This window comes from Lucilia cuprina, chromosome 3 (genome assembly GCF_022045245.1).
Source record: "Lucilia cuprina isolate Lc7/37 chromosome 3, ASM2204524v1, whole genome shotgun sequence".
Classification (NCBI taxonomy): domain Eukaryota; kingdom Metazoa; phylum Arthropoda; class Insecta; order Diptera; family Calliphoridae; genus Lucilia; species Lucilia cuprina.
Genome location: NC_060951.1, coordinates 30,681,735 through 30,698,512, shown reverse-complemented (window position 1 = coordinate 30,698,512; position 16,778 = coordinate 30,681,735). Strand labels below are relative to the sequence as shown.

Genomic DNA, 16,778 nt, shown 5'->3' with positions numbered 1-16,778 from the left:
AGAACTGAACTAGAACTGAACTAGAACTGAACTAGAACTGAACTAGAACTGAACTAGAACTGAACTAGAACTGAACTAGAACTGAACTAGAACTGAACTAGAACATTATACAAATATATATTACAATTAAATATTACAATTAAATAATAACCACTTTAAAACATTAGAATTTTAAATACTATTTTTATTGTGAATTTTTCAAAGCTTTTACTTAAAATAACATTTCTTATAAATCAGCTTTTATCAGAAAGGGAAAGAAAAAATAAACTAAGCATTTGTTATAAATAAATGCAAGAAATTAAAAAAATCTGAAAAAATATTTACACATCTTCAGTATTATTATATTGTTAAACAATAAATTCGAATAAATACATTAAAGATAGATTTAATCTTTCTAAAGATTTTATGCTTCCAGCACAAATATAAACACAACCAACAACAGAATAAAACAAATATTTTTTTATGTTATTTATATATTTTTTAAGATGAAAAACAAAACATTAAATGAAAATATGCCAACACAGCATATTAAAATGGTCACTTATCTAATTAAGTTAAGTGGCTACTCCTTAATCTCTGGAGTATTTTATTTTTATGTAATGTCCTTTTCGAATGAATTTATACTTTAACGAATGGATATTTTCATGATTTTCATTTATTTGTTGTTTGTAGTATTTATATAAAAGGATATTTTTACATTTATTAACGTTATTTCTACTCTCATACCCTAAGCTAAGGGCGTATATGCTGAATTTATTAGATGATTTGTAACTGTGTGTGTTTATTAACTGTTTAAGAATATTAAAGTTAACTTAAGATTGAGTAGATTATCTAACAATGAATCTTATTTATATTATTACGGGGTCATTGCTTATGTAAGAAACTTGATTAAAGTGAAAATTGTATTTATAATTCATAATACTATTTCTATTACATTAGGAAGGATATTTAATTTGTCGGTTTCATAATTTTTTTATCTCTCTAGTGTTGTCCATAAATATTGCTTTTGTTTTCTCATATTTATTCGTGTTAATTTTTTTACATTATTTAAATTTTTTGCGCTATAATAGAGTTCATTTTTACTTTTGTATAAAGACTATGAAATGAACGATTAAATCTTTATCCTCTTGTGCTCACATGACTTTAGATTATAGTAGCATTATGTGTTATACAGCAAATAAGAACATTCATTTGTATCTTTTTCATCTACGTCATGTTTATCATCAGAATTATCAACTGTTAATAATCATCTTAATCTGTATACATGAGCCCTATTTAGATTATGACGCTAAATGAACAAGTGGAGTGAAAAGTGAATTAAATATTAAATTTAAATATTTTTAAAACAAAGTAAAAAAATCACATTATACAAAACAATTTTGCTTAATTTTTTCTTTTCCAAATTCGCTTTTTATAGAAAACATTTAACACAATTTTTTCAGTGCAATAATCTCTTTAACTACTTTTTTCGGTACTTTTTGACATCCACAAAAAGCTATGAAAAACCAACGAAATTTGTATATAGATCAGTCAGAAGAATAAATTAGTTTGCACATATAGTGACCTTGTCTACAGATCAGTTCGTGAACTAATCTATTTGACAACTCTACTGAGCAGCATGTAGACTAGTCTGCATAATAGACTGTACTAGCCTAATTACAACTCTCTGGAATGGTCTGATCTAATCTGTGGACTAGCCAATTGTGTAATTTGATGACTAATGTGTAAAGTATTTTGCGGAATAATATGCTTTTTAATATGGGCTAGTCTATTTTGGTCTAGCTTATAAACTAGTATGTAAATTAATCTATTGACTAGTCTGTGAACTAGTCTAGTTTATAATCCAGTCCAGTCTAGTCTATAAGACTAGTCTAATTTCTTTAGAAAAGTCTATATACTACTTTATAAAGTAGTCTATTAACCACCGACTAGTATGTGAACAAGTCTGTTACTAGTCTCTAAACTAATCTATGAGCTAGTGTGTAAACTAACTTTGTGTTTAACCCTAGTCAAGTAAATTAGTATGTTTCTTGTGTTAACTAGTTTGTGAACTAGTCTATTGTGCAATCCATAAAATAGTCGAATGTCAAGTTCACAAACTATTCTGGAATTCGATTATCCCTATATCTCAAGTTTTTAAGTCTTCAGTTTCCTCCCTTCTTCACTATGAAATTAAACTAGGTCAAATTAACCTTTATAGAAAATATTTGTGAAAATTCATTTTTTTTGTAGAAAGTTAAAGATACAATTAACTTTATTCTGAAAATTTTGGAGAAAATACTTTTTTTTAATTTTTTTATAGACAATTTTTTAACAAAATTCACATTTTATTGAAAAAGATCTTTTTATAGAAAATTTTTGACAAGATTCTCTTATGTAGACTTTTAGGTAAAATTCAATTTTTATAGAAAATTTTCCGACAAAATTCTAATTTTATAGAAAATTTTCCTTAAAAAATCTCTTTTACAGAATATTTTCGAGAAATTTCTCTTTTTATAGACATTTCTCTTGTTATAGAAAATTTTAGAGAAAATTCTCTTTTTATAAAAAATTTTCGAGAAAATTCTATGTTTTTTTAATTTTGCAAAAAATTCTCTTGTTATAAACATTTTTTGAGAAATTTCTCTTTTTATTGATAAATTTCGGGTAATTTCTGGCAACTTCTACATATTTTTCTTAATTTTGCAAAAAATTCTCTCTTTATAGACAGTTTTTGAGAAATTTCTCTTTTTATTGATAAATTTCCAGTAATTTTCTTTGAAAATTTCTTTTTTATAGAACATTTTCTAGAAAGTTTTACAGAACATTTACGAAAAAGTTTTTTTTTATAGACAATTGTCTTGTTATAGAAAATTCTCTTTTTTTAATTTTCCAAAAAATTCTCTCGTTATAGAATATTTTTGAGAAATTTCTCTTTTTATTGATAAATAAATTCTTATTTATTTTCAAAAATTGTATCAATTTTTTTGTTTATAGAAAATTTTACAAAAGATTTAAAAAAAATTAAGATATTTATCTTTTTATAGAAAATTTTTTGGTAATTTTTGAAAATTTTCCTTAAAAATTCTCTTTTACAGAGCATTTTCGAGAAAGTTCTCTTTTTAGAGACATTTTTCTTGTTATAGAAAATTTTAGAGAAAATTTCCTTTTTATAGAAAATTTTTGGGAAAATTCTATATATATTTTTTAATTTTCCAACAAATTCTCTTGTTATACACAATTTTAAAAAAAAAAATTATCTTTTTATTGATAAATTACGAAAAAATTTCCGCATAATTCTTTTTTATAGAACATTTTTGAGAAAGTTTAACAGAACAATTTCTAGAAATCTATTTTTATATAAAAAATTCTCTTGTTATAGAAAATTTTAGAGAAATTTTTTTATAGCAAATTTTAGAGAAAATTCTCTATTTTTAATTTTCCAAAAGTTCTCTCTTTATAGACAATTTTTGAGAAATTTATCTTTTTATTGTTAAATAAATTCTTATTTATTTTCGAAAATTGTATGAATTTTTTGTTTATAGAAAATTTTACAAAAGATTAAAAAAAAAAAAATAAAAAATTTACCTTTTTTTAGAATTTATTTTGTTTATAAATTTCTTTTTTTGATAAATAAATATTCTTCTTTATTTTAGAAAATTTTATGAAAAGTTCTTTTTGCTTTGAAAATTTAATGAGAGATTTTATAAAAAAAAAGAAAAATTTACCTTTTTTAGAAAATTTTTGAGAAGTTTCTCTTTTTAATGATAAACTTCTAGAAAATTTTTTTTTATTTTAAAAAATTTTATGAAACATTCTCTTTTTTATAGAAAATTTCATGAAAGAAAGTTTTCTTTAGAAATATTTACAAGAAATTTTACATTTTATAGACGATTTTAAGAAATTTCTCTTTTTTATAGAAAATTTTCGATAAATTAAATTTTGTACAGAAAATTAAAAAAAAACTCTCTTTTTATAGAAAATTGTCGAGAAAATTCTATTTTAAAGAAATTTTTACAAGAAAATTATTTTTTTGTAGACATTTGAAGAAAAAATTGTCTTCTTTTATTAAATTTTATTTTTTATAGTTAATTTTTGGAAACGTTTTCTTTCCTTTTCCTTTTTTACATATTTTATATATTAATGAAATGGTGAACAAATTAAATGCTATAATTTGTGCGATTTGATCTTTAGATTTAAGACAGATATCTTCGAAAACATTATTATCAAACATCAATGTAAACTTCCTTTTTAAAATATAGTTCGTAATCGAATACTAAAACAAGGTCATAAAATAAATCATATAAAATTTTCCTTAAAAAACACACACACACAAGCAGTCATTATCAATCTTAAATTACATATAATATCTCAGATTTCTCATACATACATATTATTATTGGAAACTTTCGTTTTCATACACTAGTAACACACACTCTCTTGACTTTGTGCTATTGAGTTTAACACTCTGAAGGTTAATGATATTTTTTTCTTCTTCTCGATTCCACATATTTAATTTATGTTAAGTTTTCAATATTTATTTCAAAAAATAATATATAAAAAAATATTCAACAATCCACCAACAGCAGCAAAACACCACTTGTAAAGTATATATGCGTAAATTTAAACGTTAAATTTATGATGCCACAATTTAAACCTCATATGGTTGTAAGTATGCATGTTCTTGAGTGGTGTTAGTTAAAATGTTGGAGGCATGTATCAGCAGTCATCCATGATTATGTGCGTTATTTCTTTTATTTATTTATTATTATTTTTTTTAAATATGTAATGTCAGTTTCAGTTTATACAATATTTTTCATTTCTTTTCTTTATATTTTTTATTACTCTTACACATACACACACTCTTATTCACACAATATTTATGGTAGTTTATAAATATTTCTTTTTTTGTATTTTTTTAAAGCTTTTCTTTAAAATTTATTATACAATTTATAAATATAGATTTTATAATGTGGCAACATATGCAAATAATAGAGATTAGTGTACGAAAACATCAACAACAACAACAATAACCACAGCAACAGTATTGAAACACAAGCTCAAAGATTGATATAGATTATTATGTTTGTGGCATGTAAGTGGTTGTGATAATATATTTTCCACATTAAAATCAACAATATGTGAAAACAAAAAAACACAATCGGTAGTGGGCGGTTAAGGGGTCATTATTGTTGTTGATATCGAAGCTTTTTCACTATTAAGTTTTAATGATACTTCAATATGGGATATATTAACATATGTTTATTAAATTAATGATATTTATATTGGTTATTATTATACCCTACCTGGGGAGGGTATTATACGTTTGTGCTGATGTTTGTAACATACAAAAATATTGGTCCAATACCCACCTTAAAGTATACCGATCGATTCAGAATAATTTCTTGAGTCGATTAAGACATGTCCGTCCGTCCGTCTGTCCGGCTGGCTGGCTGTCCATGTAAACCTTGTGCGCAAGGTACAGGCCGCAATTTTCAAGATAATTTGATGAAATTTAGATCTAGCATGTTTTTTGGCACAGGGACGAAGCCTATTGAAAATGGTTGAAATCGGTTGATTATTTCACCTAGCCCCCATACAACCGTATCTCCCGATTTGAACTTTTTATGCCATAATTACGTCCAATATTCTTTTATCTCTCTAAAAATTGGTACAAATAAGTTTTATATAAGTATAAAAGACACTGCAGATTTTCGTAAGGATTGGCACTTATTTGACCCTAGCCCCCATACAAACCCTCCTTCAAAATATGTCTTAAACGTCTAAAATTGACTTGTAACCATTTGTATCGCAATGAAACTCAACAAAACTAACTGTTATTTAAAAATATATCCTTTTTCCAAATTTACCGAGGATCGGCCCATATTTGACCTATATAAAGCATCATTTAAAAATTTTGGTTTTTTCATCAATAAATTGCTTAAATATTTTGGAATAATATTCAACATAAAAGTTTCTTTATAAAAAGTTAAAATTTTAAAAATATACTCATGGTGTAGGGTATTATATGGTCGGCCATGCCCGACCATACTTTCCTACTTGTTTTTGTTTCGGTTTTTAAATTTCTCTACTGGAAATATGGGAAGAGAAGTTTCTGAAATAAAGAAATATTTCGAAATTTTTCTATAAAAAGGAAATTGCGTTATAATGTTAATTATAAGCCCAAAGGCATCATTCGGGTAATACGGATGTATGGGGGTTAGTAGAAATATTGGACCGATTTTAACTATTTTCAATAAGCTTCATCATTGGGTCAAAAAAAGAGTGAGTACCAAATTTCATTATATCTTGAAAATTGCTACCTGTACCTTGCACACATGGACAGCCAGTTAGCCAGTCAGACGGACGAACGAACATATCTTAATCAATTCAAAAAACGATTCTAAGCCGATTAGTATACTGTAAGGTGGATAAAGGACGTATACTTTTGTATGTTACATACATCAGCACTATAGGGTATAAAAAGAGATACTTTTTTAAAGTTTCCTATAAAGGATAATTTTTGGAAAATTATTTATACAACTGAGAAGTTTCTCGAAAGTTTTCTAAGAAAACTAAATAACATTTTCTACAGAAATGATAATTTTGTCGAAAAAAATTTTGTAGAAAAGAAAAAATTCTGCAGAAAAGAAAATTTTTTATAGAAAATGCAATTATTTTAAAGGAAAACACTGTCGAAAACAGATAATTTTCAAAAGAAAATATAATTTTCCTGTTGAAAAAATAATTTTCTGTTGAAGAGATAATTTAGTCGAACATCTTTTATAAAAAAATAGTTTTTGCAAAAATTTTCTATAAAAAGAGATTTTTCTCGATTTTCTCGAATTGTCCATAAAAAGAGAATTTTACTCACAAATTTTCTTAAAAAATATAATCTTCTTGAAAATTTTGTAAGAACTTTTCTTTAAAAAAAATTTTAATAAAACTTTTTTTAAAAAGGAAATTTTCTATAAAAAGAATATTCTAGAATTTTTTTTATAGGAAGGGAATTTTCCCGATTTTTCTTAAAAATATAAATTTTTCTACAAAACAGAGAACATTTTCTATAAAAAGAGGAATTCTCTAAAAGTCTCTATGAATGAGAAAGGTTTAGTTTAAGTTTAAATCACGTGGATTGCTCGCTAGTTAACTCGTAGGGCTTGTGGCTTATTGTGAACCCTTAGAATCGTTATTACTTTATGTTGAGAGAATGGTTTCCCACCCTCATGACGACAAGATCCAAGTAGTCAATGAAATTACTAGTTGGATGATGATGCCTCCGTGAAAACCAGGGGGTCTTTCGAATAAAACCGATTATGTTAAATAGTGATGCATCTCTGAGACAATACAGATCATGAAAAGAGCTCTACCAAGATTGAGTACTCTGTGTTCTTGTAATGCTGGGCAGTCACATAGAAGGTGTGTTGTAACGATTCCACTCCTACTTTATGCAAATTGCTACTATGGTAGCAATAATGTGGGTAACCCATACATTATGACATATGTGCAATCACATTCTTTTTATACCAATTAGAAACCTAGTCGACATTTAGAAGATAAGAGAGTATTAGTTATGTATATCCATTGTCAGAGTGGGCCATAGCAGTCTCTATATTTCACAATTCGGGATATCTGACCACCTGAGTTCCTTCACCCTCAAAGCGTAGCCATCTATCAAATTTGATAGGGTCACCAGGAAAGTGTAAATATTTCTTTGCGCAAGGTTTAAATCTATGAAGATATTGTCCTGGATGTCCTAGAACATATATTAATTCAACGTGATGTTGTGTCAGTTGTGCCAATGATTGAATTCACCTACGAAAAAACTTCGATTTTAGAACATTAAAGTTTACAGCTTGAAGCAAGGCTTTCCAAGTATACATGTATGTATGAATTTTCGAGATTAAGTTCCCGGATTCTTCTCGCATTGTATCGATGGCCTTAAGAACTATGCAGGTATCAAAAAGTCGAAGAGACAGTAGAAGATTCAGTTTATCGGTGAATATTCCCGATCCAGTGCTCCAATGAATGAAAGAAATTTTTCTATAAAAAGAGAAACTTTCGAAAATTGTCTGTAAAAGTAGAAAATTTTCAAAATACCTATTTCGAATTTCTGTTTGAATTCGTTTCTTTAAATATAAAACTTATAAAACTTTGCATTAATTAAAAATCTAAAATAGGTCCTCGTTGGTATTTTCCTTCACTAATTTTCAATAATAAAATGAAAACACATTATTTGATAAGTTCGAATTTAGCAGATAGACAGACATAGCTAGACCGCTTAAGAACAAAATAAAAACCTCAAACTTTTGAGTTCCTACGAATCATATTTTGATATTTGAAAAATTATATGTTTCAATTTTATAATAACAAAGATATTAAAGTTTCCTATAACGCCCATCTCTATAAATGCTAAATATTCAAAAGTAATAAAAATAAAGAAACACTAAATAAATCTTCTTTCCCATTCCACAAATATTACATAAATCTTATTACCCTCATTCAGGGTTAATAAAATAAAACGAAAAATCTTAGATGTACATAGGACAACTAATTTATTTACTTACCATCAACGATATGTACTCGCACAGATGTGGGATTTGCATTCGAAGGCGTACATGTATAAAGTCCAGAATCCTGTTGTATTGCTTTCTGTACCAATAAACGACTTGTGGTTAAAACACCTTTTTCCGTTACTAGTGATATACCGCCACGTGGTGAATCGAAATTTATGACCTGATTTTTAGGAGATGCCCACAACACCATCGACGTAAACATAAACGTTAAATGTTCATTTAGACGAAAGGAGAAGGAACAAAGAGAGGGAGAGAGAGAGAAGAAAGAAATATGAGTTTGTATTAAGTTTAAAGTTAACAAAAATAATGCTTATTATATTTGTAAGGATTTTTTGGATAAGGATTTGTTGCCAAATACTTGTGTGTTCATATTTTACTTACACATATGCATGTGTGAGTGTAGTTATATGTGTAACTGTTCTGGTATTGTTATTGTTGGAAGTATAAAATACAATTTAAGTATAATTTGTTTTGAAATTATGTAAATTTTATGGTTTAGTTGAAAATAATACATTGTCCTTGTCAGTGGGTATGTGTGGACGATTATATATAGAGAGAGAAAGTACATCTGATTACATGTTATATTTATTAGCATGACATTTTACTTAATATTTTCCCTTGTTTAGAATTTTATTTATTTTCAAGACATAAATGTTGAAGGGTCCATATATTATTTTACAGTTTATGTTTATATTTTTTCTTCCTTTTTTTGTACTCGCTCACCATGTCCTCTATTTTTTTCCTCTAGAGTAATGATCCCTTCAATGAGTAAATACAGAATAGAGTAGAAAAAATCTCATAAAAACAGACCCTTATCACAAGTTAATCACAATTATTTGTTTAGGTAAATGTCATATTTTTATGTCAGTTTGTCATATGAGTAGTATTTAGATTTAAGGTGTTTGTCTGTCCATCCGTCTGTTATTTTATTACATCTCCCTTCTTTTGCTACTAAAATTATTCAAATAAACTATTTTGTATTATTTTAACAAAGGTTAGATTTTTGAATTTTTTATCTTAAATTATGTTAAATGTTTCATAAGGTTTTACTTTATCATAAGCAACAACTAAATTTTATATTTTTTACTTACCTGTCGATTGTGTGACCATATAACTGTGGGTGGAGGTTCTGGTGCAAATTTAACAATACAAGTTAAATTTATAGTTGATCCCTTATTAATGTGCAGCTCTGGACCTCCAATTACTTCAGTAACAGGTTCTATAAATAAATTGAAAAAAATTTAAGAATATTAGTTATTATAGCTTAACATTATTTTCTTATAATCTTTATTTTGCTTGCCATATTGACAGCTAAACTAGACATGACAGCCTATAAAAAACTCCTGCCATTAACTTTTGTGCATGAAAATATTCAACTGACAGCATTAATAATGTGTTAAAAATATCTTGTTAAAATAATAATCTATTAGCTTAATGGCATATATATAAAAAAACACATTTTTTCCCAAAAGAAATTGATAAATTGAAACCTATTAACTTGAGTGTTTTATTTTTACTTAAGACATTTTATTTACACCTGAGAAATAAACCAGTTGGTTGGGAAAGTTTAATTGACGGATTTGTAATTAATTTTATTTTATTTATACAAAAAAAAATGGTTAAAAATATAATACATTGGTGGAAAATAAACTCAGTGACAGAGTATGAAGGATAAACTTAATGTTTTCTTTTCTCACGAAGACTTTATTTAAGGTTTTTGTGATCGATAGGATTCTATTACGGTTTACTTTTTTACTGACGTAAAAATTTCTTTTTGTTTTTATATACTTGTAAATCTATCTTTACAGCAATGAAAATAGGGAAAAGTTTGTGCCAAATATAGAGAAAACAATTATATCGATAGTACAGTTTGAGAAAATTGATTATTTGCTACAATAAATAGTGTTTTAAAATCAAGACTATTTTATAGTCATAGCTTCTACAAACTGTTCTTTAGTCAAACTTATGTAATTCAGTCATCTATAGAGGTTTATATACCCATGACTCAACAATCTTCTCCAAGCTATTAATCTTCAATTTTTGGTAATGTCCGTCTTTGCAATTACTGGTAAAGAACGAAAGCATTTAATTGCATAAGGTCTTTCTCAAAAAACGAGTAATTCGAGCCCTTTTGGAGACAAATTTATTATTATTATTTTTTATAACCTTCACCTTTGTGAGATGGGTATTGAATTCAAAGTGCTTTACGTGAGTACTTGGCGCGTAACCTTACTTTTACAACCACTAGAAGAGTATAAGAAACAACTCACTACTGCCCTCTAGTGTATTTTAAACGCAGGTCGCTATTTTGTACCGTACATGTACAAGCACCCAGGAAAAACTTGAATTGAAAAGTAATGAGTTAAAAAGCTAATAAAACCTCTTTGCACTACTTCTTTATTAGCAATTTGAGTCATTATTTTAAGACGGTGATGTCATTGGAGGCAAGTACTTCTACGATCGCTTACAAATAGGGAGTTAAAGAAGTAGTTGCAATTTGTCTTACAAAACAGTTGTTGAGTAAGTTGTTTTATTTTTAATAATAAATAGAGCCAGCTAGGATACGAACCAGGGACTTCGGTTTGTCAGTCAAATGTTCTACTCACTGCACCAACGCTTATCTATTTTATTGCGCGTCAATTAATGGTTTTCACATACAAAACTAATTTTGTTTTCTTTTTTGTGAAACACATTTCTGACACGCAATTGAATAAAATGTGCAAACAAATTTACAAAAGCCGAAAATAAAGTACTTCTATATCAGATTAAAAGAAAGTCATTATAAGAGTACTTCTAAGTAATGCAGACGGGAAGTAATAGTCATTGAAAAGTAAGTGGTTAGGGAAGTCTATCTCTGACCATCTATCTCTGAATATTGCTGCCACGTTACTTAACTTCCGAGATGTAAAACATCAATTCCGTTTACAACTATACACATAGGAATGATCTCTGTTGAGTCGGCAACAGCACCTAGAGACGCATTCAGTAGACAGAAGTACGAATCCATCAAATAAGCCGAGAATTATTTCTTATCCACAGAGACACGCTGTGGTAATTCTGGTATGAACAGAGTTTACTCTAAACATACCTGGACAAAGAAGGAAATTTTAATGGTATCACTTTTCATCCATCATCATTTAAACCAGCATACTTCTCATTTATCCGACACTTTCATGAGAGAAAAACATATGAAAACATGCTCAGTCCCAGAGTTATTCCACTGTAGGGTATCTGTTGTTATTCGGCAACAGCACCGAACTTATCCGGAAATATTGACATTACCTTACATCAGGCCTTTAACCGCCACTAACTCTTCCCGCGAATATGGGTTTAAACCACAGACACTACGTGGATCCCGAAGGTACCTCAACCAACTGACCAGTCAGAACATAGTTTTGTGGGCAACTGGTTTAGTATCTCCGTTTGTCTGTCTATCCCTATGTATATTTAAATAACTTTTTAGAAGATGTCTATGAGATCCGAATCCTAAATAAATCCATCAAAAACACACATAATCATACGGTTAATTTTGTTCCAGTTACACGCAGAGAAAAAATATGGTTGTGGTAGTTATGAGGAACATGTCATGCTTAAAATTATGATTATAGTCTAAACATATCATAGTAATCGTAATAATTTTAAAATATCATATTATGACAAAATTTATCATAAAATTGTTATACGTGATTGTATTAGGACCTAATATGATCATAATTTTGTTAAGAAATATACGTTGAAATCAAATCAAAACATACAATGGTTATATAATATATAACAACGTAACATATAAGTACATTTAAATGGTTGTAAATAACAAAATATGTTTTAATTGTATTCACTATTCAGTTATAAAAATAATTATGTTTCAGTTAATTATAGACAAATTTGTAATTCAAATGAAAGTGAAAGTGTTTACAATAAAAATATAAATCTAATTTAATGTATATTTTAAAATCAATATATAGTAACAGCAAATAAAATATATTTGTAGTATCCATACTAAGTAAGCCATGTTTTTCTCTGCGTGTAGTTAGTTTGATATTTACACATTAAATCCAAAGAAACACACCTAGGCCTCTATCGGGCCTGTTATGCGCTCCTTAATTAGTGTCAAAGGTGGGAATCGAAACCACCAACTTCGGTCTACCAGACTAGAACACTAACCGCTAAACTACCGGAGGCCACTAGTTAGTTAGTAGGTAAGCTAGTCAGTTAAATAATTACTTAATTAGTGAGTTAGCTACATTTTAAGTATTCCGGGACGTTGTTACAACGTATGTCTATTTGTCTGTCTGTCTGTCTTTCAGACTGTTAAAAATTTTGGAAAGGAATATGATTCCTTGTCAATTTTATTTTGTTTCATTTAATTTCTTACAATATTGCACTTTCTTTCAATTCATCTTCAATCTATAACTATTAACAAAAAAATATCAGACAGTTTAATAAATCTTCATTACATCTATTTCAATTTCCTACATTTACCTTGACAATATACATACATACACGTATGTATGTATATCTAAAAAAAGCTACTAAATGAATGAAACTAAATATTACATTAAAGATACACAAAAAATATAATGACTTTTTTTTAGTAGACATCTACATGTAGTAACTTCAAACACCTCAGACAACACTACATAAATAAATACAAAAGGAAAGTCAGTTGGAATTTGTATGGATGAAATACTTCAACTTAAATCGAGAAAGTTAACAAACAACAATAAGAAGACAGGAAAAAGTTTTTTTATTATTGAATTCTATTCGCCTCTTTTGTTTAAATGTTTATTTGTTTGTTGTCTCCTTATTAATATTTATTGAAAATGTTTATTGTTTAGCAAAGTCCTTTATGTGTATATTTTCCCATTTTGATTTTTTGCAGATTTATTATGGCAGAAAAAAAAAACAAAAAACAAGAAATCTATACCAATAAAAATCTAAACAAAAGCGAAAGTTTTGTTTGAATGTCCTTGTTTTAATGTCTCAATTTATTTGATTTTTGTTGTTTTTGTTTTGGTTTATAAAATAACATTACGTTACATATAAATACATAAGTATGTAGAATGTAACATTTTATATTTTATACAGTTCTCATGTATTACAATTTATTTGTAATAAACCATGTAATATGTTTCAATATATTATTTAATTTTTTGTATGTATCATTTTGTGTCCATAATATTTTAGATATATACATAAATTACAAAAAAAAAAAAATGTTATAATGCTTTGGAAAATTATTATATGTTTCTTATCTTTATTTTTCTATTATTTATTTATTTCCCAAAAATTTCGTTTACTTTATATATGGGCTTTTAGAAATATTCTTCTTTATTGAAGTATTGTATTACTTATGAAGCGTTACATTGAAATTGCTAGTAGTATAATAATTTAACGCTAAGTTTAATTTGTGTAATATTTTATAAATTTCCTTTGAATTTTATTGCATTAAAGTGAGATTTTAAGAGACATATTGATTAACTTCTTAAAAACATAATAATTTTGTATAGAAACTAATTTTACTTTTTATTGGTTTTTTGTAAAAGAAAAGTTTTAAATGTGTTTTATATCATTTTTTCTTTAATTTTATATGATAAGAGGGTAAGCGTATGAGCAACATTGAATACACTTCATTTAAAAATATTACTCATACGTATATACGTATACAAATTTTTTTAAGAGACATATTGATGGACTTCTTAAAAACATAATAATTTTGTAAAGAAACTTATTTTACTTTTTATCGGTTTTTTAAGCTTAAAATGTGTTTTATATAATTGTTTATTTAATGTTATATGATAAGAGGGTACGCGTAAGAGCAACATTTAATACACTTCATTTGAAAATATTTCTCATACGTATATACATTTATGAATTTAGATGTAATCTTTGATGACAATTTTATAGTTTTATAGATACAGTTTACAGTTTATGTAAAAGAATAGCTTGTCTATATTTAATAACCATTCAACCGTCTGATGTATAAAATAGTCCATTGACAGGATTATACAGAACTCTATACAAAGAATTGTAGAATTGTTTGTAGTATGAAATATATATCTTACAGAACAGTTTAAAGCATATAGACTATAGAAAAATCTTCAGTAGAAAATACAGTCTTTAATATAGAGCAATATTAAGGCGACAATGTAAAGTAGTCTATTGCACACTAATCTATATTTTATAATATAGTTCAGTCTTCAAGTCTGAGCAATAGAAATTTATTGTCCGGACTACAAAGTAGTCTATAGTCTGGAATGTATAGCAGTTTAAATTTTGACACATTCAGAATCTACCGTCAAGACTATAGATGAGTCTATAGTCACGACTATAGAAGAATCTATAGTCACGACTATAGAAGAATCTATAGTCACGACTATAGAAGAGTCTATAGTCACGACCATGGAAGAGTCTATAGTCACGACTATAGAAGAGTCAATAGTCACGACTATAGAAGAGTCTATAGTAACGACTATAGATGAGTCAATAGTCACGACTTTAGATGAGTCTATAGTTACGACTATAGAAGAGTCTATAGTCACGACTATAGAAGAGTCTATAGCCACAGCTATAGAAGAGTTACGATTATAGAACAGTCTTTTGTCCAAACTATAGAACAGTTTAGATTTCACAACAATTTATAATATTGACTATCGAACAGTCTATAGTCCAGATTATAGTCTTGGCTAATGAAGAGTCTTTAGTCGTGACTATAGTATAAATAATAATTGTTTATACAATAAATTTTTTAATAAACTTTAAAACTGATTGTATTCTGTAACAAATTATTTTTCACCGAAAATTCAAATTATATTTATCTTAACCTTGATACTCTAATCATAATGATTTAATGAGATAAATTATTGCATCCTCTTTAACAGTTCGATAAATTTTCACCAGGTGAATTCTTTAAGCAAATTACTGAACAATAAATAACTTCTCAATGTTGATGTAATTTTATAACTTCCTTTTAATTTTTATGTTTTTATTTTGTCTGCGTCCGTCTTTGTATGTTATTATTGCCGAATCCTTTTAACTTGAGTTGGTTTTTTATTGTTGTTATTGCAACAACTATATATTTTCTGATTAATATTTATGTAACAAGCACTCGAAACAAGTAAATAATTTACAATTTGGTCACGCATTTAATGGCTACAAAAGCTTGAACAAGAAAAAGTGTAATGGGAAGCACAATGGGTCGTCGTAATGAAATTAAAGAAAGCAAAAGTGTAATGTTTACATTTCTACATATTATTGTAAATGTCTTAAAAGTGGCTTATTAACATTTCTTTTAAATGATGCCATAGTGAATAAACCACTAATGAATCTGCGAAAACCAACATTTTCTTCTTATATATGTACATTAACTTCACCATTGTGTTCGAATTTTCAAATTGTTCCGCTCTCAACGACAAAAATAGTGACAACTCATATATATATACATACATACATACAAACCAACAGGGTGACAAAAAGAACAGAAATGGTCGATAAGGTGTTACTAGTTGTAAATAATAATGACGGGCATTGTTAATGTGAATCTATTTTATTAAGAGTGGCAGGAGGAATATGGGCCATTACATAGACAAATGAATAGACCACATACAAATTATGATTAATTTCAATATATAAATAATATAAAAGAACTAAGTATTACATAGAAAATTATATATAATAACAAGGTCAATATTAGATATGTACGTATGTTTTATTATGAACATACATTTTTATAAAAAACGTGAAAAGCAGTTTAGTTATAGCAATTACATTCGGTTACATAATTTTCACGCAATAGCTCAACAAATGCTACGTAGCAGTAACAATAAACTTTAACAAGACGTTATGATAATAATAATCATACGCCTTAGGTAAAGATAATTTCTCAAACTTCAGCCAAAATGTAGTCATTAAAATGAAAATGTCTTTATTACTTATAATTTGGCTTAATTTAATAGCTTTTGTTGTGTTGACATGTTAATAGAAGTTTAGAATAATAAAAACGCCTACCTGTTGGATGAATATTTGGAAGTGGAAAATTCTATTTAATAGTGCATTTTTAGATTAAGGAACTGCCTATAGTCTAGATCCAATAACATATATACTTAACTATAGAACAGTCTATAGTCTGGACTATAGAATAGTCTATAGTCTGGACTATAGAATAGTCTATAGTCTGGACTATAGAATAGTCTATAGTCTGGACTATAGACTAGTCTATAGTCT

At 27.2% G+C, this 16,778-nt stretch overlaps 1 protein-coding gene across 1 annotated transcript in view; it reads right to left on the bottom strand.

The window, feature by feature from the left end:
- Positions 1-8,538: 8,538 nt before the first annotated feature.
- The window catches only part of LOC111677589 (zwei Ig domain protein zig-8), a 458,977-nt gene continuing 450,737 nt past the window's right edge, over positions 8,539-16,778 (bottom strand). The window contains exons 6-7 of the mRNA XM_046945628.1: positions 9,647-9,774; positions 8,539-8,715 (exon numbers count right to left, since the gene is read on the bottom strand). Coding sequence (XP_046801584.1) covers positions 8,539-8,715; positions 9,647-9,774 — 305 coding nt within the window. The remainder of the gene's footprint in view (positions 8,716-9,646; positions 9,775-16,778) is intronic.